Source organism: Botryllus schlosseri, chromosome 6, assembly GCF_051294905.1.
Source record: "Botryllus schlosseri isolate E-star chromosome 6, Bs_hap1, whole genome shotgun sequence".
Taxonomy (NCBI): domain Eukaryota; kingdom Metazoa; phylum Chordata; class Ascidiacea; order Stolidobranchia; family Styelidae; genus Botryllus; species Botryllus schlosseri.
In genome coordinates this window covers 23,471,556-23,496,584 of record NC_137241.1, presented here as the reverse complement: position 1 = coordinate 23,496,584, position 25,029 = coordinate 23,471,556, and the positions used below count along the sequence as shown (strand labels likewise).

Below are 25,029 nucleotides of genomic sequence, written 5' to 3'. Positions count from 1 at the left end.
CGCTATAATGATTTTCGAATTGTGAATTTGTGTCACTGACGTCGTGTGTTGTGCTAAAGTCACGTCAACTGTATTAACAAGCGGTCCCAATTTTTATGACTGCCAATCAATAACTGAAAAGAGAAGTGAATTATAACCTAATAGTATTTGCACTAGACGCATTTTTCTGGCGTGCAGTCTTGGATCCCCAAATGGAGAGTGTGTGTTTACAAGTGCCTATGGACTACAATTGTATTATAAGCATCATAAGACATCAGGTCACGGTGATCAGCATATCAACAGGATCATTATAGCTATCATGGTTGCGATGGTGTTTTAAGCAAAAATTCCTTGCGAAAAAGCGCGATACCGACCTACTGATATGAATGTTGTTTATTCAACATGAAAGACAATCTTTTTAGTCAGTCTATCAGCCCCATTCAGAATCATACGGCGAGGTGTGCATTCGTATTTATAATGCGAGAAAAGCGACGTTTTAGTGAAGGCCATTTGGAATTTGTAGTTCTCAGTACAATAAAAGGAGGAAGTATATTTAATTGCCAGGTGGTGTTCTGCGATATTATTTTAATCTATTTTGGTCAAAATACATCACCCGTTTCTCGCTCGGTGTTGGAAGAGAATGAGGCATCAAAATAATATTGTAGATTCAAAAAATTAGAACTCATTTCATGACGGTTGCTATAAAAATTTTACAGCAAAATCTATTCGAAAAACTACGCCGATTCGACTCACAAGTCACGCATACAAACCGTGCAGACTCGACTTACATGTGTATACAATGAGGCAATCCGATAAATCTTATTGCGTATTATAAGATGTGTATCAAATTCAAATATCTGTACAGCCAACACCTGGAACAGTGATACTCTGACACATGAAATCACATAAATACAACAACCAACTAGCTTGTCAAAGCAAATACTTTCGTATTTCGTTCCAGAATTTAATGATGCTCTTTTCTTGTGAGTTATGGTTGTTTGCAGAACCAAGTACCCTTAAGCATCCGCGATGGCCCCCTTCGTTTCGATCCTACTCATCGGCCGGTAAATCTTGTTGTTTTGGTAAAACGGTGTGACCATCACCGGAATAATGGATCTGACACTAGCAAGTTTGATGGTACACTTAAAAATACTAGTCAGGCTATTGTTAGACATATTCCGATGGCATTGGTTTCTCAGATTCAGGCAGACGAATAAGGCTCGGCTGATATTATTGTCAAACCATTGTAAAGGAATGATCATCATCTCTTAAGTCGGGACCAACATCGCATTCCGAGGAACATCATTACGTCTAACGTATTATTCGATTGCTTTGAATATATGCATGGAAAACTTATGGTGTTATCTGAGTTTTAACAATCACAAGGTATAATTATTTGAATATTGGCTATGCCTTGGAGAGGGTGTGTCCCTTCTCATATCCAACTTCAGCTTAGCACGAACGGTCGAACGTATCAACTATAGAAATATACCCATTTCACGGGCCGCGCACCATTCAAAACTATGACCTCTTGGCGATCGGTATATTTTTTCTGGGCAGGCAGTAGGTTTGCCATCACTTCTGTGGAGGAGTAATATCTAAGAGCAATGCATCAAGATTGAGGTCAATAAATATTGAACCGAAGAAAATATAAAACAACAGTGTTTTTTTCGTGAAACAATTGCTTTCATTTCAAAGCGTTGCACTGCCATCTTAACCGGCTCATCCATTTACTTTTTGTGTAATTTACTTGCATTTATCCCGATCACATACTATATAGGTGACACCGTACATGTGGTATGGAACACAGAGTGCTACCAAATAATTTGTGATTTTACATTAATTATATCACCGAATATCACTATTTTTTTTTTCAATTCAGACAACCCTTGGTCACTTGATACGACTGCAAGAATAAGGATCTTGAAATAACTTATACATGAGAACTTATACTTTATCCGCAAAAATCAAGTAGGGCCTATACCTCTAATCGGCTGTGATGGGCTATTCGGAAAATAGTATCAAATGTCAACAATCAAATTTAAAGAGTGTAGCATCATCCACCATACGTGGAATGGGGGCCCTTTTCAAAACAAACTTTTGCAATGTTTTCTAACGAGCTGATGAGTGGTATATATATTGAAGAAGTGACTTCCGTGTTATCCACTTTTGTGTTTTCAGATTAGATCCGTTGTTCCTCTCCCCGTGTCGATATATTGATTCGCAACGACCACTTCACAGTATATGAAAGTGCCTTGATATTGTGGCGGCCCAGAATAAGATCGAGAGGTGCAGTAAAATTGGTTAGCCTACGCGTCGCCAATTTTCAGTTTCTAATGAAGATTCATGGGGACGTCACATATACGTCATACAATCGCAACATTCAAAATATATCTTCCAGAATCCAGATCAGAGTAGCTTACTCAAAACGGGTCGCGGGCCACTTTTCAAATCTCGTAGAGGCCGCGGGCCGCATGAATGCAATATTGAGATAAAATAGGCCACACAGTTTAACAAACGCGTTTTTAAAGCTTTACGTCACTATAACGCTGTGTTCTCTAACATGGGCGAGGGGCAAACAGTTTCGAACTGTGACCTGCGCACGATAATACCTGACAACTCTTTCCATGGATTAAAGAAGCGCTATTGGGGTTAGCTAGACATGGTACTTGCTGGAAAACCATCTCGTCGGGAAGCATGACCTTGTATATGGAAACTCCAATTCGTTTTCTAAGCGTCAAGTTTGCGGTAGTGTCTGGGGCGTTGCACGTCAAGGCAATATGCCCATGTCCATTCATATCAGCTAATTATTCGTCCATGGAATGCTATTACCGTCGCCGAAGTCCTAGCTAGTGAGGAATAGTGATATTGGGCACAGGAGAAAAGGTTATTTTGAATAACAACAACAATATTAATAATTTTAAACTAAAATCAATTTCAATATTTCAAAATGCTTTACTGAGCGTTCTTCAAGTATCTCAAATCAGTTCGCGAGCCACAAAATATGATCTCGCGGGTCGCGTGTTGGGGACCCCTGTTCTAGATAGATCTATAGTTGCTTCTCCACCGGTCGGTGTTGCATCAATGAACCTCTGCGCCTCGTTACGAATTTAAACACTTATGGCAATTTGTGGTGGATGTATCTCGATGTGTTGCAGTAAATCATAGCGTTTATTGCCTTGGACCGAATTTCAATGAGTTCCGATTAGGGCAAGTTTTTGTTGCACAAAAAACCTGAGAAAGTTGCATTTATTTTTTTAATTTTAACAAAAGTTGCAGAAGTTGCATTTATACAATTTTAATCACTCCGTCCCTGGAACAAGCTATACGCATCTTCTGCGACGGCTAGCTATCGTCACAAACTAAAGTTACAATAACTATTTACACAAATGCCCAAGTATGTTAACTGGAATCTGTTGAGTAGAGTGACACCAATTTCAGATGCGTCAAAACTTTTGATATCTCTAGCCTGCAACACATCTTCTGATCGCAAAACAAAATCAATTACGCCGCTTGAGTCTGTTCGCAACCAGTATGATGTATGTATTTTAATCAACTTCGTCCGCGTCCTCAGTCTTGATCGAGTATGACATCACAATCGCAGTAGACGTAATGGTTCCGGCCGGCGAGTCAGATATCATATTTCGACAGAGCAGGAGAGGACAATTACAACATTTCGCGCGTGTAGAAATCAACATCTTTGGTATCGAGCTCCCGGTCTTGTCGTGTCGCGTCGCGTCTTCTAATTACTCGCGTTTCATCAATGTGTTGATAATTTGCTCACGTAAGCAGTAGCACGTCAACAAAATACTTTGCTTATTTCCGAATCGCACAATTTACCAGTTAGTTCAGGGAGTTTCATGACTAACGGAATAGTGGGTATGCCGCATACCCGACAAAATTGCTAGGTAAACACGACATACCCAGTGTACCTGCGTCCGGCGCCTATGGTGGGCCGCATTATCACTTGAAATCCATTAATTTAGTCTTTATTATAGTTTTATAGCATATTTTGCGCAATACTTGATAAAAGTTGCAGAAAGCAGTTGCATGAAAACTATAGACAAAAGCTGCAAAAAGTTGCAACATAAAAGTCCTCCAAACAGATTAAAACACCATACTACATACATTATGAGTATTTACGAAGCTTCCAGAAGCTGTAAAAAAAAGTTGCAAAAGTTGCAAAAACTTGCCCTAGTTCCGATGTATGCTTTTAACCTAAATTGGATATCCTGCAACTACAGAGCGTGACTATACGTCCAAATGACAATTGACAAATTTTCAGTGTTCGCCTATTAAATAAGCCCTGGAGTGGGGCGGATGTTCAACGATATACATTTTTGTAACAGCCATCACACGTGCATTATTATAAACGAATACACATTATACATAAACGATTATAGACCTACATTATTATTTTCATTCTTATTGTCTAAAAAAAGAAGATTTGACGTATGATCAAATCGCTCTTTCCTAAAGCAACTATTGGGTGGCAGTGTACACAACACGACCGTTAAAACAGCATGTTCGAGTGTTCGCGGTCCATAAATTTAAGAACATACGGCAGTTCTCGACTGCTCTATAACTATAGCAGCGGTGCACCTTCGCCGGATACCTAAACTGAGAGTGTGCCTTCCGAACGTGTTTTTCGAACTTGGTGTGGATGGATTTTGTTAAGGTTCCTGTTGCCACAAATTTGCCATCAAACAAGCTTATTTCGGAACTTCATTATATTAGATAGGTAATTATAATAAATCATTAAGGATACTGTTTGTATTTATGCCTATTGCCTATTTATGACAGTCAAATAATTTACTTACTACTATTTAGAGAATGTGATGCCTATTTATATATTCTTTCAGACGTAAATTTTTAGATACTGATATAGTCAAAGAAAATTGATATGGAACTGTTACGGTCACCTTCCGAAATGAAGACCCGTATTCCTATGCACCCTGTCAGGAAAGAGATCCATGCTCATTCCCACTCTACAATTGGTAAGTCACCGCGTTCGTATGACTTCCATGTAATGAGTGAGTGTATGCTTGTGTTCGTCTACTAATAAAAGTTTGATAGCCAAGTCCCGGATCCCGCTGGTCGCAAACGATCAACGACTATTCGCAGGATCGGATACGTATTTGGGATATCGATGTATCGATGTATCGATGTACCTTCATACTGTAGCACTGTAGAACACGTGGATTATTATCAGAAACTTAGTTGCTAGAATATCAGTATACGTGAGCGAAGCCAGGATAAAAATTTGGAGAGGCACTTGAATTTTTTTAGAACGCAAATAACTTCAAAAATACACTATATGACGTCTCAAGTTCAAGTTGAAAACCTGGGGAACATCGGTATCCAAGGTATATGTCGATGCCACTGTATAGTGTATAGTGTAGGTATATATCTGTGTCTACAAGCGTTTAGGAGTAGAAGAATTAACGGGGTACATTTCATAATGAAAAGTTTGTAAATCAACTATATGCAGTGGTTCTACGCGTTTGCTTGCATCTTGGCAAGCAAGTCTGTTGCTGTTTACTTTTTGAAGCTTTTAGTTCGATTCAATTACAAGTAATTATACAGTATATACCACCGGCTTGACTTTTCCGACATGCCATTCCGCGTCAAATGACCTCAGAAAAGCGTCGCACTCGTGTCTATATGCGAGTCACACGACTTCCATTACTTTTCGGCAGACGAGTTGATTTGCACTGGAATGTGATTTTGGATTCCTGTAATGCTACTATCGGCCTGAACCCCAAAATCACTCCGTTAGGTCCCGATTACAGTATATCTTTTCCGATTTTAATGAAGGCTACGGCACTGCTATTGTGGGTCGCTCGTGATTCAATTAAGATATTTATCATTACGTTTCGCGTAGAATCGGAGCAGTGGAACGGAGGTGACCATACCACGGAATTTCACGCGGATAGATCGCCGAGTCAAAATGGAGCTAAGGAGAAGAAAAAACGCACGCGAGCCGCGTTCACCCACACTCAGATTCGAGAGTTAGAGAAGCGATTCGCCGTTCAAAAATATCTCTCGGGCCCGGAAAGATCGGATTTCGCGATCGCTCTACAACTGACAGAAACGCAGATCAAAATATGGTTTCAAAACAGGTAACATACAATCCAATTAGCTTGCGAACGGATTATATGATTGACATACCGATCACAGGAGATACAAAACAAAGCGGCGTCTTCGATTAGCCGTTGAAATGATGTACGCCGCAGCGTCGCGGCAACAACGATATCGCAACAACCTTCTGCAGACATCTCCAGTGGTTCCTAACCCAGCGTTACCACCAGCGTGGCAGTTGCCACCACAGAGCTATCTCCCTAATTGGCTGCCAAATCCAATCGGACTCCCGCGCATCGATGCGATTTGTACAAGTGAGATTTTTTGTATAATAGGTTACCTCCGTCCAGGGTTGTAACCAAGTCACAAAGCTCCGAGTCACAAGTCAATCTCACTTTTATAGTTTTAACTCGAGTCAAGTCGAGTCATTTTTAATTCACCACCGAGTCAAGTCCGAGTCCAAGTCAGCGAGCAGAGGGTCAAGTCCGAGTCATGGTATTATGACTCGAGTCTGAGTTCAAGTCATTGTGTTGACTGCTCAGTTTCCAGTTAAAGTCTTGTGGAACCCACTTTTTATAACTCTGTTTGGTGATATCGAATGGTTCGCATTTAAAATATACTAATTTTCTTCACTTCTAACAGTTTCTGGTCGCATCTTCAAGTACCAGTACCAATAGAAGAAATCGCAATAGTGTGGTTACTTTACTATTCTTCGAAATCACAATGAAATGTCGGTCTTGGACATCTGAGCCTCGAGTCATATGACTTGGACTCGAGTCCAAGTCGAGTCAATACACAGATTGCCTCGAGTCGAGTCGAGTCATTTCCATATTTTGAAAAAACGACTCGAGTCAAGTCGAGTCATCAGAAAATCGTGACTCGAGTCGGACTCGAGTCGAGTCATGACTCGAGTCATTACAACCCTGCCTCCGTCTAGTGCTTCACGCAAACTATAGTTTACACTGAGGCGGGTAAACTTCTCCGGTCGGCGGGCCTGATATGAGAAATTGAAGTAGGCCTACTTGGCGCGCCGGATTGCAGAATCGATACATTATTCGCCTATTTATCCCCCTATGTAAGGAATAAGTCGTATTTATTGTAAACTTCAAGTTTAAAGCATAGGGAGCGAAAACAGTATTTAATGAATCTATAAACCTAACGTACTTCAATAGCTGTTGAAGTCAATAAGACATCTGTGGTCGATCAAAGTTGCCAACAAGTTCTTCGAACTCTGGCTGCATGTCGGATGTAGAAACCCTTAGTAAAGACTACACGACGTGCATGTGAACATAGGTTATATTGGAACACAGCTTTGTCTTGTTAAAGTTCATGGTAGAAAATGCTTGCTCGCAAATGTATGTAGACCCGAACAGAACAAGTATAGTTTCATGACCATCTTTCTCAGGTTGGCAAACTTGGAATCATTCTATGACGTATACAATTTGTCAATACATTCAGATTAGAATTTCACTTCCATGAAACTCTCAGTGGGTCGCTCAATCCCGTCACGGGCCGGAGATCTGGCCCGCGGGCCATATGTGGCCCGCCCACGGTTTACATATATATATATTGTTCAGGCCCGTCGCCGCACTGGAATTGCATCAACAAATTCTCAGCGCCATATTCGCACCGCCTTGCTAGCATTTCGGAGATTCAGCTTGACAGAAACATGGGACTATTTACAAGTATCAGAAGCGATCTACCGGAAAACCATTCGGTGTTGCGACCGACTCCGGCATACCATCCAAAACCTTCACCACCGGAAAGGGAGGATCACTTGACCGCAGAGACTGTGAACAGTGACACCGACGCGCGTCCGTTTGACATTCAACAGCTTTTGAAAACTGCGGCGGGCACTTGCGATAGAATTTTCAACGGAGAGATTAGAACGTGAATTGCGAATATAGTATCGGTTTTGACAGTGTCGCAGGGGTGAGAGTTGAATGGACGGAATCGAGGGTCGGTGTAATGACATACGAATTAATGTCACATCCGTTTCATCAACGTCTGATTATAGTCTCTTAATTTCGTTACATTTCTTATAATAAAGACGATGAGTGTCGTATATTCATTTTTCGCGACTAATTTGCCAAAGATAATGGAGTAAAATCTGATACACTTCTTTGTCCAAATTGGCCGAGATTTATATAGAGTAAACAGCATCACGTCGGACAAGAAAAGTTGAGAAAGCTAGACCTATTAAGTCGCTCTTTTAATCAGTGAAGCTCTCTATACATTACTCTATGCTGCACGCGGTACCATTTTTATAAATTTCGAGATGTATGTTCAGTAGCTCATTGACATGCAGGAATATTGTTCGATATTTTTTAATGTGTTAGTGGGCCTATTCTTCCCGATTTCTTTAGCGAATATATGTAACCTATCACTAATTGCACAAAGTTAGTTTGTACAGAGTAATTTATTTAGAGCGATACTTCTGTATATGTACATTGTACAATCATTTCATATGTAAAGCATATGAAACAAGTTGGTTGGTGAATTCAAAACGGTTGCTTCAGAACATTTAAGTTGTGGTTCTTCTAACGCCACAAAAGGTTAGTTGAAGAAGTCATCTCTGAAATCTCTTCGCTTCCACCAGGACCCTGTATATACGCATATAATTTATCTTAATACACGTCAATATTAATGAAGATAGTATGTTGGTTTATCCAGTCTATATATAGTGTATTTATAAGCCGCTGTACTGTATGGTTATCGCTATGGGGTATACTTTCTCTCAGATATAGTAAACAAGCGTCGCTGTTCTGAATGCCTCAGTATCATATGCGCCATAGCACTAAGTAATTGTTTGTAATCTCACTTGAACTGGTACGGCTTCTTCTAGGAAGGCGGCAAGTGTTTCCTCCGAGTAATGTGTTCATAGAACCACCAAAAAAGTTTTCAATCCAGGACCTACGTAAAAAATAGAAACTGTAAATACAATAAACAGACAAATTAGGACGCCCTCCCAACTAAATCAATATATATATATATACGAAACAGAAAAATAACTAACACATTACCATTACGCAGAAAAAAATTAATGAGAAGATAATAATGCCTTTTGCTCAGACTGCAAGCACCAATCTCGAATTTTCATCACGCATTCATAATTTCATCGGATCGGCCGATCATAAATTTAACTAGCAAAGTGCGGTTGCGTAACTTTACATACTACATGCGGGTACCATACGCAATGTCTGTGTATATGCTTTTATGAAGTCGCGTCTTGAAACATACCCAGATGAACATACGAGCCCGCTGGTACATGGACAGGTTCCCGGGTGCAAAATCTCGTTCATATCAGAATTTGCCGCCGCACATCTTTCTCCTTTCTCCGCCAACGGTTGGCACATGCCGTGTTTCATTAAAAAACGGCGCGAACAACATGTCCCGGCTTTACACGCGCTTTGTCTCTAAATATGTTACTTTGCATCATCGCGAATGCTTGTAGGTTATGTCAGCGGGGGCCTCCAGCCTATATGTTTTGGTCTTCGTCGACAGCTAAATGGACGAGTTTCCACTGTCGGAAACCTTTATGCCGCGTCATAAATCTTTATATACATTATGGATTAGTAATACAAAGGCGCCTGTACCTCACAAAGAGTACCGGCATCGCCCCTGCGGTATCCAGTTTGGCAGATTCCATAAACGCACAAAGCTCCATATGTTCCATTGCCGCAACACTCTGCATCATCGCTACAGCGTTGCTTTATGTTCCTGCACTTTTGACATGTGTTGACCAACGAGGTATCACAATAGTAACCTGCATGAAAATTCACCAAGTAGCCCCGCATAGGCACCAAGAGCTAGGATATATGTTGCGAGGATCAAGACCTGTACGTATACAAGTGCATGCTGAGCATTGTGAAATCGTGACGCAGTGTCTATCGAAGTTATAAAAATGCAATGACCTTATATGAATGAATAGTAGTGATTCGTTTCTACGCGCCATCGCCAACTAACCAAACTTTTCCTCCTAAGAGTCATTTTACTTAGGTAATTAATACGCCACACGGCATCCATGTCGTCACTTTAATGATGAAACCTATCTCATTCGCTTCGCCCGTTACTAACAGACATCTTACAGTATATAATACACAAGTCCATGCGTCTACCCTATCTGTTACCATCATCAATTAGGCTACATCACGGCTCTAACGGCCTTTGGCATCTTAAAGTATATCGCATTTTTCGAAACTAACCGGGTTTACATTTCTTTGTTTCACTGCACCAATTTGATGTTCCGTTGCCAGAGGATTCAGTTATTGAAACAGAGACCATTCCTGAAAAAAGATGGTATTATACTATGAACACAAACAGTCTTGTACAAACTAGTTCTAGTTATAGTTCTAATTGCGCATTTTGAAAAGTGATTAATTCTAGTTCTAGTTCTAGTTCTAGTTGCGCATTTAAAAAATAATTTAGTTGTAGAAAAACTAGAAACACGTATTGTAATTTGGCGAGAACCGCGATTTTGCAAGTTTTGAAAAAGGAGTAGTTCTGTAGTTCTGGTTCTAGTTGCGAGTTTTGAAAAACGAGTATAGTACTATAGTTCTATAGTTGCGGGTTTTGAAAATGGGTAGTTTGTATACAAGTCTGCGTAGCATATATAACCTGTTACTGGGTCAGTAGTCTTGTTAATGGTAACATTGACATACACTGGATGTCCACCCATCATTTTCTTCACTTTCATTGTTTTGTGATAGTTCGGAGGTAATTTCTGAAAACCCAACCCATGTAATATGCGTAGGGTTGCATTTAAAACAAATGGTGTTTTAAAACATGTTCTAAACAGTGTCTTAAAAAACTGTCATTAAAAAACGTTTCTTCTTCTGAAGTTGTATATTTATGCCATAACTGTGTAAATACTTCCAAAAAAAAACATTTAGTATGAGCCTACGGACGATTTGCACCCGATATAGTCGATCTAAACGATATGGAATGGTTGTAACTCTCGAAATTGTCGTCGGTTCAACATTTAACAGTTATATCACGTATCTATAAATCAATAGTACGGAATGGATGTTCTAATGATAATGACTGCCTTCCACAAAAATGATGCATAACGATGCAGTCCTGGTTAAAGATATTTTTGGTCCGTTTATGACAGGAGTAGGAAGTCGTTTTCGTCAAAGGAGCCATATTCACCCTATATTCTCAATTTTCAATGTCAATAGGCTGTATTACGTCACAATCAAGAGTCGTGACGTGATGGCTTAAAACAAACAATAAAAACGTGTTCTAATCAAGGGCTATGTTTTAAACATGTTTATTTTTAAGGAATTTGTGTTTCAAATGCAACCCTACATATGTGTAAATCTCGAAATGCGAATAAATGGCAATGAACTCACACTGGTGTCTATACCATTGATAACTGTATGTCCTCCTCCACTCGAGCTGCTGGAACTGTAGAATGAGGAGGAAGCTAGAAACAAACCATTCAAGTGTTTACTGGTGACGAGTGTACAGTAGATATCAAAAAGACGTACTCTCGGTTCATCTATGCTGCATAATATACATATAGGCTTGTACAGCAAGGTCTTGCTGATGGGGTGACGTGACGTGACCGTATTATACTAACGATGGGATACGCAATCGTATTTCAAGCATGCATAGTTCAATCTTCAGATCAATAACAAACAGCTTTTTACAATGCAAAGCTCACGACGAAAACTTGAAAATCCCTACGCATATCTGGTCGTGTTTGGCTATTTTGAATCGGTCCAATACGCTATAAAGATTTTCTCAAAATCAAATATACATTTTCTAGTAAACCTCTTTACAGATATGTTTGTGAACCATATCTACACTTGTATAGTCGCTCTGTGGCTCAGCCCATCTGTCCCCTGGCAAGAATTTTTCTGTAGCAAGGCACGGTGGATATAAATACGCGAAAAGTATACTCTGTGTGCTGAGGCTTGGTTCCAAGGATGTTTACGTTGGAATTATAGTACTATACCTTCACCCCAGTGAAACTAAGTCTGACCATATAAGATATAGTTCAAAAGTTATTTGAAGGTGCTTCACTGAAATATTTATACCAGCGTCGTCTGCTTGGTTATCGCTGTCATCGTCGGATCCGAGAAGTTCAATCAACTCAGCTTCGGACATGTCGCGGTCGTCAGTATTTTCATCCTTACTCGTCCGTGCATATGCCCGAACGTTGGCTAATGCCAATAAAATCACGGCAATTGCACAAACTCTCATGATTTTTTACCCCGCAGATATTTTCTCAATCACCATATACTGAACATAAATAACAATCAAATATTAGTATGATAGCGGATAGTCAATTCACGAGAACACTTCAAAATAAGATTCGAACTTCCTCAAGCTAATGTAGGCTAACGCATTGAATTCTGAAGACTATAAATGAAAATAGCTCCCAATGCATATAATAATATATAGGCTTTCCTGGTCTCTAGCGCACTGCACGATGTCATGCTATTCTGTTCATCACGCTTTGACAACAATGTATGCATAATGCATTTCTTGCCGTTATCTTACTAAGCTGGTATAATCCGAATGCACTCAAACGTGCGTTGTACATGGCCTACGTATACGCAAGTGCCATATGGCATAGTGGCAACGCGACCTGCTTGCTTCCGGTGTCATTGTGTTCTGAATTTGAACAGTAAAGTGGTTACATATTTCTTTATCCCTCTTCAACATCAATGCAATGGAATGTAGATGGTTAGATTTATCACCGATGATGGTAAATCTGTTCAATATCCTAAAACGGATGATATTATAAGCACTCAATTTGCCGAGGAAGACTGTAGTGGTCTAGCATATTTACATCATTTTTATACTGTACTGAAAGTATAGATAATAATCCATGGCGCAACAGCAATACAAAACAATACCACCGTCATTAACGAGGTGATCTAGTCTAATTAAGTGATACTAAAGTGAATGTAGCCTACTTCACTATAATATATAATGCGACACATGTGCTCTTCAAATTGAGAACGAAAGAATTGAAATAGCTGATCTCGGATCTAGCAAACATTGCCGATTTTGTTTACGGCGTATGCAAACTACTATGTCACCCCAAACCCCCAATTTGGCGGGGGGAGTAATAAATCCCACGCAATACACAGTATGAGTGTGACTACAGTTTTATTGCAAGCTAATAGGTAATAACCCCAATCACACTATGATCTGAAAGGATAAAGAAATGCAGCAAACAACGTTAAGCTCCCGCGTAAGCGTGAAGCCTGGCGACTACGAGCGAAGCGCGACGTCTGTCACGGTCGAATAGTGTTCAATTATAATGAGCCATAATTGCGGAACACAACATAATACAGCAAACGAAAGTTGAGATATATCAATACTTCCCCCTTTTAGGAAGACAAATAGGCTCAGTACATTTCCAGAAAACCGGGCGCGTTAAAATCGGCCAGCCGGCTTAGGGCCAAAGCCGTGCGGTCGGGAGGAGTGTTCGGCACGTCGTCGCTCGCCTCTTGAGAGATGATCGCTGGCTCCTCATCATTCACCTCTGGTTCCTGAGAGACGATCACCGGCTCGGGCACGGTTGTTGGTTCCTCAGGATGCTGGCTTACCGAATGTTCAACTTCGTCCGCCGTCGGATGCCACCATTCAATGGGCGGATTGGCCTGCACATGTTTTGTGAGCGCATTTCCATTTCCATAGTAAGGTTTGATATCATTGAAATGACGTTGATACCGCTTACCAGTTGATGCCTTGATCAGTTCAACGCCGTCACTGAAGATCTCCGCGACAGTGTAGAGCTCAGGGCCAAATATGGGGTCAAATTTGTTTCTTTTGTAGTTTCTGATCATGACTTGCTGCCCCATTAGAAAATGTTTCGGTTGTCGCTTATTTGAACTGTTGGTAACTTGTTGCCTTTGTAATTTCGTTTGACGGTCTTGGTTCAAGGCCTTCTGTACTTGGTTGTTGTTGAGTACTTTACTTGGAAAGTCGTTTCGGAATCCTCCTTTCAACATCAAGTCCCCTGGCGATTCCCCGGTTGATATGTGGGGGGTTGATCTGTATCCAATGAGGAAATCTTGCAGTGCCGTTTGTTTGTCCACACCTTGCGCGTATGCAATTTTCATCGCCTTTCCCAGAGGCTTCATAAAAGTCTCTACAGGGTTGGCTTGTGGATGGTACGGATACGTCTTTTTGTGGTCGATTCCGTGCTTACTTGAAAATTCAGCAAATTCTTTCGAATTGAACGGAGGGCCATTGTCAGTCCTATGAGTATTGGGTTGACCATAATGAGCGTATGTTTTCGCTATTGCAGGAATAACATGCTTAGCTGCGGTACTTTTGACGATTGTCGCATCAGGAAACCGTGTCGTCAGGTCTTGCACCACCACCGCGTGACGTTTATCCGGCATTGGCCCAAACAAGTCTATGCTGACTTCATGCCAGGGTTGTTTAGGCGGCATAATGAGTTTCTGTGGCTGTTTGCTGCCTGGCAGTGTAAATTGCTGGCACAACGTACAGGATCTGATTTTCTGTTCCACCAACTCATTCAAGCCTTTGATCCAGAAGTGACTGCGGATGCGTCGCTTCAGATTGCACATTCCTGGATGACCTCCTTGGTGTGCTTTGTTGATAGCTGTTTCCCAGAGCTTTTCTGGGAGAATGATCTTGTCCTGTTTCAGCACCAAACCATTGGAGATGGTTAGCTGATCTTGAAATTTACGGAATACTTTTAGATCTGGGTCATTTTTCGATATGTGACCCTTCCGGATGCTTTTTCTAAGTCGCTTAAGGAGGCTATCTTTCTTTGTCTCCTTGATGATGCGATCCATACACAACGATTCCGTGTACGGTGCATGCTGGATCATGAGAACAGTGCGTTCCAACTCGCACGCTTCATTTTGCCATGAACGCGGGGCAAACTCGATTGGCTGGGCATGCCTTGAAAGGTAGTCAGCTGGATTTAGAACACCTTTCTCCCACACCACCTTGTAGGCTATATCTTGATGCCGCATCTTGATACGGTCGGTACGGATAGAGCCTTTCCTGTGGTTCTTGAATATGCCCTCTAACGGTTTGTGGTCCGTTATAACCAGAACTTCCGGTCCTCCAGTGACGTAGTGGCGGAATCTTCTCAAACCAAAGTCTACTGCCATGGCTTCCAAGTCTAGTTGCGGATACCGTGTTTCTTCCGGCCGTGTGGATCGACTTGCGAACGCCACAATACTAGATTCCTTTGCGCTTGGACCTTGGGCCAGAATTGCAGACAAGCCTGACACATGGGCATCCACAAATATGTATGTCTTCGCCTTGACGTCAAAGAATCGCAGTGCGGTATCTGCTTTAAGAGCCTTTTTTAGGCTTTTAAATTCCTTGCTGCATTCTGATGTCCACCTGAACCTTTGATGCTTTTGAGTCAATTGGCGGAGGTGCTTCGTTTTGCTTGAGAGATGCGAGATGAAGTCCCCAAATGATTGAACGAAGCACAAGAATGACATCACTTCCTCTTTTGACTTCGGACGGGACGCATCCTCCAGAGCTTTGACCTTCTCCGGATCTGGTTTAATACCTTTACTAGTCACTATCATACCCCAGAAAGGTATCTCTGACTTCTTGAAAACACATTTGTCCGCGTTCAGGGTCATTCCAGCGTCCTGGATGCGTTTCATGACCTTTTCGAGAGCTACGTCATGTTGCTGAGGAGTCTCTCCAGATATGATGACGTCATCATGAATGACATGGGCCCCTTTGATATTAGCAAAGAGCGGGATCAGCGCTCTCGTGAGCTCGCCTGATGCTGGTTTTGCACCCATTGTGAGTTTTCGGTAACGCATGAGTCTATGGCCAGCATGGAATACTGTGACTGCTCTCGACTGCTCATCCAGCAACAATTGGTGGAAAGCTGATTTAAAGTCCAGTTTGCTGAATACTTTGCTGCCTGCCAGCCTTGCTTTGATTTCCTCCACTCTTGGTATAGGAATGTTAGTAGCCTTGATCGCCTGGTTGACTTGCCTCAGGTCGATCGTCATGCGTAGGCTGCCATCGCTTTTCGGCGTAAGCACAGGATTGGAAACCCATGGCGCCGGACCTGTGTGCTCTTCGATTATTCCATCACTTTCCAGTTGTGATATTAGATTCTGAAACTTGCCCTGCAGATGGAAAGGGATTGGACGTATGGCTTGGGCCACTGGTGGCACCTCTGGATCGATATAGAACGAAACTTCATGATCCTTCAATGTTCCTATGCCTGTGAACACAGATGGATATGCCTTCATCACATCTGCTTTTAGCTTGTCCACTTTTGCAACCCTGTTCACTTTGCGAGACATTTCCGTCTCCTTGTCGCCATCGAATGTGATGATGCCGAGCTTTTCACACAATCGCCCACTAAGTAGAGTCTCTACTTTACCAGGGACGATATAGAAGCGAGCACTCACCACAGAACTTTTGAAAGTTACAAATCCTTCGTAGCGTCCACTGCATTGGATTGGCTTCGACCCATAAGGCTTTATGTACGTTTTCGTGGATCGGAGACGTAGTTTAAGCTTTGCTGCCCTCTTTGCCGACATCACATTCAAACCGGCACCCGTGTCCGCATAGGCCTTTACAGGTTTTCCTGCCATTGCAACCTTCACCCGGTATCTTGGTTTTGACACCTTACGCACCTTGCGGTAAGGCTGCGATTGGTTGACTCTCTTGATGCCTTTCTTTTTCCTGCTCTGCATTTTCTTTTGCGACGCATCAGAGCTGGCATCGCTTGATGGATCAGCGTCGTCATCTGATGAGCTGCTGACGTCACTTTCTGATTCTACGCGGTTTGCCTTTGCGCGTTTTTTCTTTTTGCATGCTGATGATCCTCTGAAGTGGCCTTCTTTACCACACTTATGACATATCATGTTTCTTGCCACACACGATTTTCCTCCTTCACAGATTTTAGAGGAGCATGTCTTGCAACCACCCTTGCGTCGTACATCTGCACCTGAACCCTTATGCTTGTGATAGCGTTGTTTGGGTTTCACACGACAAATGTCAGCCGCTCCTGCAGCCTCAGTTTCAGTCTTAATCAATTGGGCGGAGTGTGAAGCCGCTTCTATCTTACGGCCGTTCTCTACCAAGGCTTTCAGATCCCATTGGTTCTTGAGCGCATTTGTCCGTATGTCATCTGATTGAGGAGGGTTGGTGCGATGACATGCAAAATAAGGTCAAAAACATGCAAAATAAGGTCAGTCGCGACATGCAAAATAAGGTCAGTCACATGCAAAATAAGGTCAGTCGCGACATGCAAAATAAGGTCAGTCCGCGCATAAATCCAAATCTATACTTCAATTCCAAATCCAACTCTTTTTCTTATGAAAACGAAATTCAAAATATCTTTCCTGTATATAGTAGCCTACTTTCAACAGTAAAATTCCTTATCTATATCCTAAGTCTTAAGATGTTTCAATCAAAAGATAATCATGATTATCTTGATTATGAAAGTCAGTCGCATGAAGAATATTATTATCCGTCCGCGCATAAATCCAAATCCATATTTCAATTACAAATCCAACTCTTTCTCTTATCAAAAATAAATTTAAAATATCTTTCCTATATAGTAATTTCATGTTCGAGATTCCTTATCTACATCCTAAAGCTGAAGATGTTTCAACAAAATATAATCAGACGATTATTACCATTACGAGGTGATTGGTCGCATCTAGAATATTAACAGTCCGTGTATAAATCCAAATATTTAATTCAAATCCAACTTTTTTCTTTGCGCCACTGACCTTATTATAGATTATTTTGCTAGCGACTGACCTTATTTTGCATGCGACTGACCTTATTTTGCATGTGACTGACCTTATTCTGCATGTGACTGACCTTATTTTGCATGTCGCCACTGACCTTATTTTGCATGTGACTGACCTTATTTTGCATGTGACTGACCTTATTTTGCATGTCGCCACTGACCTTATTTTGCATGTGACTGACCTTATTTTGCATGTCGCCACTGACCTTATTTTGCATGTGACTGACCTTATTTTGCATGTGACTGACCTTATTTTGCATGTCGCCACTGACCTTATTTTGCATGTGACTGACCTTATTTTGCATGTGACTGACCTTATTTTGCATGTCGCCACTGACCTTATTTTGCATGTGACTGACCTTATTTTGCATGTGACTGACCTTATTTTGCATGTCGCCACTGACCTTATTTTGCATGTGACTGACCTTATTTTGCATGTGACTGACCTTATTTTGCATGTCGCCACTGACCTTATTTTGCATGTGACTGACCTTATTTTGCATGTGACTGACCTTATTTTGCATGTGACTGACCTTATTTTACATGCGACTGACCTTATTTTGCATGTGACTGACTTTATTTTGCATGCGACTGACCTTATTCTGCATGTCGCCACTGGCCTTATTTTGCATGTCGCCACTGACCTTATTTTGCATGTGACTGACCTTATTTTGCATGTGACTGACCTTATTCTGCATGTAGTCCGCGCATAAATCATAATTTCAAATCCAACTTTTTTCTACTTGAAATCAAAATATATATTTTGCTACCTACCCTACTTTCAACATTGAAATTGCAAAATTCGAATGAAAATTCAGGTATATGTCCTCGGGAAAATTGAAACGTTCAATTTGTTTCCTTTGGCCATTTCAAAATCCAAATCCTATTTTGCTTGTCTGCAAATTGCATGCCTACATTATGATTTAAATTTCATATCCAAATATAGGGGAAGACCGGGAGCAAAGTTTCAGCGGTGGGCTCTTCCAGCCGTTACGAAAAAAATGCTTGATCCAGGATGTAAATCGTCAGGTCATTATGTCTTTACTGCCGGCGCCAGAAAATCTGAATTGTTGGCTTCTTATGTATGGATTGGAAGTTGAAAGAGGTGGTTTGAGACCGCTATCATCTTCGGCCGGACGGGCATTGTATAATCACATAATGTATATTGATGTCCGGGCTCCTCGTCGCATACATGATGATACGTCAGTGTTCATATACAGCGTCTTTTCAAAAAAGACCTGGTGAATGACGATTACAAAGTAATACAAAATATAAAGTGAATAAAGAGAGCAAGGAGAAGCGTCAAAAGATATATAGCGAACATATCAGGCATTAGGCCAGGGCATATCGTTTCGGGTTTCAGCAATCTTCTATCCGTTCATTATATCGGATGTGCCATATGTATTGCATACTGCATTGTGTGTCTTGAGCGGATGAAAATAAATTTATTAGGCTCGAAATTTATATCAAAGGATATAAAAATGAAAAATACACGATGACGATCTCAGTATAAACTAATACATATTATAAATAAATAACTAGTTAAAACTCGTTTCTCTCATTGCAAACGAGTTTAAAGGTCGGGGTAGCGATTCGTAAGTTGCACAGGACCTTGGGCCTTGGCAATGACACGGAGATACGATTAATGTCAAAAGAGATCATATCCCACTTGAAAAATCAAAAAGTCATTCATTATTACTAGGGCCATTTTTATATGACTTTAAAAAATCAATAATATGACTTTAATTTTTGGAAAATATGACTTTATATGACTTTATGTGAAAATCGCGTATTTTTACTCACGGAATTACGGAGTAAAACATACGCAACATAACAGTAATACACATCCATTTTTATTTTAAGCCACTGTTGTAGTACAGTGTCATGTAGTGTGGAATGTTAGAGTCTTTGAAGTTACGATTTGGACGTAAAATGACTTCACTGACGCTGATGAGGTTGACACTTCTGCAGTTTTGCATACAGCGCTGGCGAAATGTCTTGTCGTTGTAGCTCCATAATTTGTTTCACATCGTTTTTGTCCAATCGCTTCTTCATGTAATTTCTGAGCTCAAGCAGATCTTTTTCGAAATCAAGGGTATTTAGATCGGCATGAGCCTCTTTGATGATGTACGTACAACTTTCCATTTAGAGTATAAATTTTGAAATATTGTTGTAGTGGAGGCATATTTCTATTAACTGACTGGTCAACTTTGGATCGTTGACTGAATTATTGTCGTTCTTTACAATAACTCCTTCATCTTCCCATTGAGTATATGTCTTGAACTTGTGGAAGTCTTCCGTCATCATATTGAGCAGCACTCAACCAGCTACCCCAACGAGTAACTGCCTTACTTTCTTAGTGCTCAATTGCTTCATCGCTCAAATTGGAATTTTTTATTTAAAGTATACTACGATATGAATTTATAACTCAAAAATATGACTATATAACTGAAGAAACGGATTTATGACCCAACCAGGAAAATATGACTTTATAACTTTCAATATACCTCACAGGGATGCAGTTTTTGCGTTAAAATTGATTTCACGACTTACTGATGCATAGAAAAAATATGACTTTAATGACTTTAAATGGCCTTATTTATTACGTTATCGCTGTAGTCTACCTTATTGGCAATAATAAACAATAATGGCCAGACTAGATTCCCCGAAATGGCATTGACTTCAAGTACTTCTATAATAATTTAGCCATAGGCCTACTATAACATTATATATTTAATTAATGTCGGATATTTCTCGGAACGACACGTTGTACGAATTGAACTTTGCAATTAGCTTATCTTTTTGCGTGAATTGCGTTAAACGAGTAGCGTATGCGTATATCTTCCAGTGTTGGGATCAAGTCACTACCTTCGAGTCAGGAGTCATTTCGAGTAATTCCACATTTTGACTCGAGTCGAGTCAAGTCAATCGATTTTCAAAGGTGACTTGAGTCATGTCAAGTCACTCGTGATTTGGAGGTGACTCGAGTCAAGTCGAGTGAATTCAAGTCAAGTCACGAGTCAAGTCACAATTCAAGTCAAATTGGTTTTTCGAAGTATGAGTGATGATTCAAAGTCATTACATTTTGCTAGATTTGTGACAGACAGATGAATTGGTCATATATCTTCCATTAATAACGAGTATAAAGTCTAATATACATGCCAAAGGGCGTTGTATCGCTCACGCAGACGTAGAGCAGCTAATAAAATACTTGAGACAAAATATAGGATCGAATACGAAGCGTCGAGAAGTTGAAACATTATTGATATGGCATAATACACTACCCATCTACACATCCGTGAGAATATAAACGCATAAACTACATTCGTTCCATTCAATTCATACAAGGAGGTCGGCTAAGGTGGGCACTGCGCGATGTAAGCCGTCTAAGAAACAGAGATACGTTTGTTGCGTATCGCGAATAATCCGAACATAAAAAAGATACAGAGATTTAACCGACACCGTTTACTTGATGACTTGAAATTGACTCGTAAATTTTGCTCCGAGTCACGAGTCAATCCACATTTCTGAAGCGCCGAGTCAAGTCAAGTCAAGTCATACGAAAAAGTTGACTCGAGTCAAGTCATGACTCGAATCATCCCAACACTGATATCTTCTTTAAATTAAATTTAGCAAATCCAGGGATATCTAGATATCCCTAAGCAACTTATAGGACACATTCCAGAGGACATTTTTTGATATTGATCATACAAAATGTACAACTGAATTCTGAAAAAGTCTGTATTATATAGATCGTCGGCTGTTATAAGGAAAAGACAAAATTGTGTTTCGACAAACCTTCAACACTTTCGTTCCTATTATCAGTCCATTTTTCTGATACCTCCGTGTACTTACGAGCTTTAAAAGCGTCTCAACTGCAAAGTTTCTAACTCACAATTGGCCGCTTCGAACTCAGTGATGAGCCACTAAAACAGTTGGTGGAAAAAACCGGAAGATCTCGAGGATAGCCTCGAGCGACTTTGTATATGCTCCCTTTGTGGACTCATCTTTCAATTTGGTTCATTAATATTAAATCACCATTCGGGTTCCACGAATATGAGTCCAGCTCATTCAAAAAAGTACGAGAGATTAAAAAAATACCTCGGGCTGCATAATACGATCTGGCCGGGTACGCGCCTTGCGAGTTTGTTCAGGCACAATAGTTGCGGCTAGTTAAGAGGTGACGGACCTGCGGCTGAAGCATTATGTAATGTTGCGAATTTATACACGTAATTCAATTATCGTCCGTTTTTGACGGTCAGCATGCAATTACCAATCAACTCCAAAAGTTTTGTGACAATTTTCTTCACTCTTGCGTGATTCAGGGCGATATGTGTTTTCAAAGTTAATATACTGGTGTCATTGCAATCGGAGCATCACACTGTATATGCGAACCACAGAGAAAAATAATCTGCATCATACAGAAATGCCAATTTGGAATCGTGTGCGTCTCAGAAAAAAGTTTCTGCTATACGTTTTGGCGATACCAATATATTTGGCTGATAAAAATTCTTATGGGATTTCAAGAAATAACACCATGCAGCAAAATGAATGATAATAATGGTCCCAGCACCACCCGAGGTGCATCATCATCATCATAAATTATGTACCCGGCCTGGCGCGACTAGCGAATGATTTTCATTGACTTTTCTTAACAATAATACTAGTATAACGCAGAGCGAATGTCTTTAGTTGTTATAGTTGTGTATATATCTGACTCCAGAAGGTTGCGTTTACAATTCGCTGCGTGTTCCCTTGCGTTCGACGACCGGCGTAACCACGCCGTACGGCCTTGTTGGCTGACGTACCACGAACTCACGAAGCCTGTCTATTGCACACGGATTCGATGGATCACACTGACGAATATATTTTGTTTCTGTCTACACGACTTGTAACTTTATTGAATCACCTACGGCAATGCACGGACTTCCGAATCAGCCAATAATCATGAATAGAATGTATGTGTCAATGTCTCTACGTGGTAGGCTATTACCCACGCATATCTCGAATAGCCACGAGAGAGAGTTTATGCACCAAAACATCGTACCATTTCATACTCTGTTATCTACGTTCACACGACAAAATATCAGTGTTGGGATGACTCGAGTCATGACTTGACTCGAGTCAGACTCGAGTCAACTTTTTCGAATGACTTGACTTGACTCGAGTCACTTTGCAAAAATGACTTGACTTGACTTGACTCGGCGCTTCAAAAATGTGGATTGACTCGTGACTCGGAGCAAAATTTACGAGTCAATTTCAAGTCATCAAGTAAACGGTGTCGACTAAATCAATGTATTCTGTGCATGTTCATTTTTTTCACGATATGTCATTGTAACTTGTGAGAGCAACCAGTCATTCACTGATTGTACGTTTCGCTGATCCTGCATTGTTACATAACACATACACTGACCGCACACGAAAATATGGTCAGTGGCGACATGCAAAATAAGGTCAGTCACATGCAAAATAAGGTCAGTCACATGCAAAATAAGGTCAGTGGCGACATGCAAAATAAGGTCAGTCACATGCAAAATAAGGTCAGTCACATGCAAAATAAGGTCAGTGGCGACATGCAAAATAAGGTCAGTCACATGCAAAATAAGGTCAGTCACATGCAAAATAAGGTCAGTGGCGACATGCAAAATAAGGTCAGTCACATGCAAAATAAGGTCAGTCACATGCAAAATAAGGTCAGTGGCGACATGCAAAATAAGGTCAGTCACATGCAAAATAAGGTCAGTCACATGCAAAATAAGGTCAGTCACATGCAAAATAAGGTCAGTCACATGCAAAATAAGGTCAGTGGCGACATGCAAAATAAGGTCAGTCACATGCAAAATAAGGTCAGTCACATGCAAAATAAGGTCAGTGGCGACATGCAAAATAAGGTCAGTCACATGCAAAATAAGGTCAGTCACATGCAAAAAAAGGTCAGTGGCGACATGCAAAATAAGGTCAGTCACATGCAAAATAAGGTCAGTCACATGCAAAATAAGGTCAGTGGCGACATGCAAAATAAGGTCAGTCACATGCAAAATAAGGTCAGTCACATGCAAAATAAGGTCAGTGGCGACATTCAAAATAAGGTCAGTCACATGCAAAATAAGGTCAGTCACATGCAAAATAAGGTCAGTGGCGACATGCAAAATAAGGTCAGTCACATGCAAAATAAGGTCAGTGGCGACATGCAAAATAAGGTCAGTCACATGCAAAATAAGGTCAGTCACATGCAAAATAAGGTCAGTCACATGCAAAATAAGGTCAGTGGCGACATGCAAAATAAGGTCAGTCACATGCAAAATAAGGTCAGTCACATGCAAAATAAGGTCAGTGGCGACATGCAAAATAAGGTCAGTCACATGCAAAATAAGGTCAGTGGCGACATGCAAAATAAGGTCAGTCACATGCAAAATAAGGTCAGTCACATGCAAAATAAGGTCAGTGGCGACATGCAAAATAAGGTCAGTCACATGCAAAATAAGGTCAGTGGCGACATGCAAAATAAGGTCAGTCGCATGCAAAATAAGGTCAGTCGCATGCAAAATAAGGTCAGTCGCTAGCAAAATAATCTATAATAAGGTCAGTGGCGCAAAGAAAAAAGTTGGATTTGAATTAAATATTTGGATTTATGCACGGACTGTTAATATTCTAGATGCGACCAATCACCTCGTAATGGTAATAATCGTCTGATTATATTTTGTTGAAACATCTTCAGCTTTAGGATATAGATAAGGAATCTCGAACATGAAATTACTATATAGGAAAGATATTTTAAATTTATTTTTGATAAGAGAAAGAGTTGGATTTGTAATTGAAATATGGATTTTGATTTATGCGCGGACAGATAATAATATTCTTCATGCGACTGACTTTCATAATCAAGATAATCATGATTATCTTTTGATTGAAACATCTTAAGACTTAGGATATAGATAAGGAATTTTACTGTTGAAAGGAGGCTACTATATACAGGAAAGATATTTTGAATTTCGTTTTCATAAGAAAAAGAGTTGGATTTGGAATTGAAGTATAGATTTGGATTTATGCGCGGACTGACCTTATTTTGCATGTCGCGACTGACCTTATTTTGCATGTGACTGACCTTATTTTGCATGTCGCGACTGACCTTATTTTGCATGTTTTTGACCTTATTTTGCATGTCATCGCACCAACCCTGTAGATCTGATTTGACGCCGACTATTATTTGATCCCTGATC

The 25,029-nt window shown here is 40.5% G+C and overlaps 3 protein-coding genes across 4 annotated transcripts in view; 2 read left to right on the top strand and 1 right to left on the bottom strand.

Moving 5' to 3' along the window:
• The window catches only part of LOC145440404 (rab proteins geranylgeranyltransferase component A 1-like), a 266,120-nt gene that overhangs the window by 8,617 nt on the left and 232,474 nt on the right, over positions 1 to 25,029 (top strand). The gene's annotated exons all lie outside the window — the stretch shown is intronic.
• LOC145440425 (uncharacterized) lies at positions 4,521 to 8,310 on the top strand. 2 transcript variants are annotated; one of them, XM_080318034.1, is made up of 4 exons: positions 4,521 to 4,976; positions 5,864 to 6,101; positions 6,160 to 6,374; positions 7,638 to 8,310. In XM_080318034.1, exons 1-4 carry the CDS (start codon positions 4,883 to 4,885, stop codon positions 7,952 to 7,954), a joined length of 864 nt encoding a protein of 287 aa, XP_080174160.1. In that variant the 5' UTR covers positions 4,521 to 4,882; the 3' UTR covers positions 7,955 to 8,310. The 2 variants fall into 2 exon arrangements, with proteins under 2 accessions (XP_080174160.1, XP_080174159.1); XM_080318033.1 differs by having other exon boundaries at positions 4,521 to 6,101.
• The window catches only part of LOC145440427 (dickkopf-related protein 3-like), an 83,826-nt gene continuing 67,257 nt past the window's right edge, over positions 8,461 to 25,029 (bottom strand). The window contains exons 2-9 of the mRNA XM_080318035.1: positions 12,105 to 12,311; positions 11,415 to 11,488; positions 10,678 to 10,783; positions 10,266 to 10,346; positions 9,657 to 9,826; positions 9,301 to 9,476; positions 8,882 to 8,973; positions 8,461 to 8,663 (exon numbers count right to left, since the gene is read on the bottom strand). Of these exons, the coding sequence (XP_080174161.1) occupies positions 8,617 to 8,663; positions 8,882 to 8,973; positions 9,301 to 9,476; positions 9,657 to 9,826; positions 10,266 to 10,346; positions 10,678 to 10,783; positions 11,415 to 11,488; positions 12,105 to 12,270 (912 nt within the window). The 5' untranslated portion in view covers positions 12,271 to 12,311 and the 3' untranslated portion in view covers positions 8,461 to 8,616. The remainder of the gene's footprint in view (positions 8,664 to 8,881; positions 8,974 to 9,300; positions 9,477 to 9,656; positions 9,827 to 10,265; positions 10,347 to 10,677; positions 10,784 to 11,414; positions 11,489 to 12,104; positions 12,312 to 25,029) is intronic.

Coding starts and splice junctions, on each gene's coding strand:
- LOC145440425 (XM_080318033.1), top strand. CDS start 5,611: ATGACCTCAGAAAAGCGTCGCACTCGTGTCTATATGCGAGTCACACGA. Junction 6,102..6,159: donor AAAATATGGTTTCAAAACAG/GTAACATACAAT, acceptor TACCGATCACAG/GAGATACAAAACAAAGCGGC. Junction 6,375..7,637: donor CATCGATGCGATTTGTACAA/GTGAGATTTTTT, acceptor TATATTGTTCAG/GCCCGTCGCCGCACTGGAAT.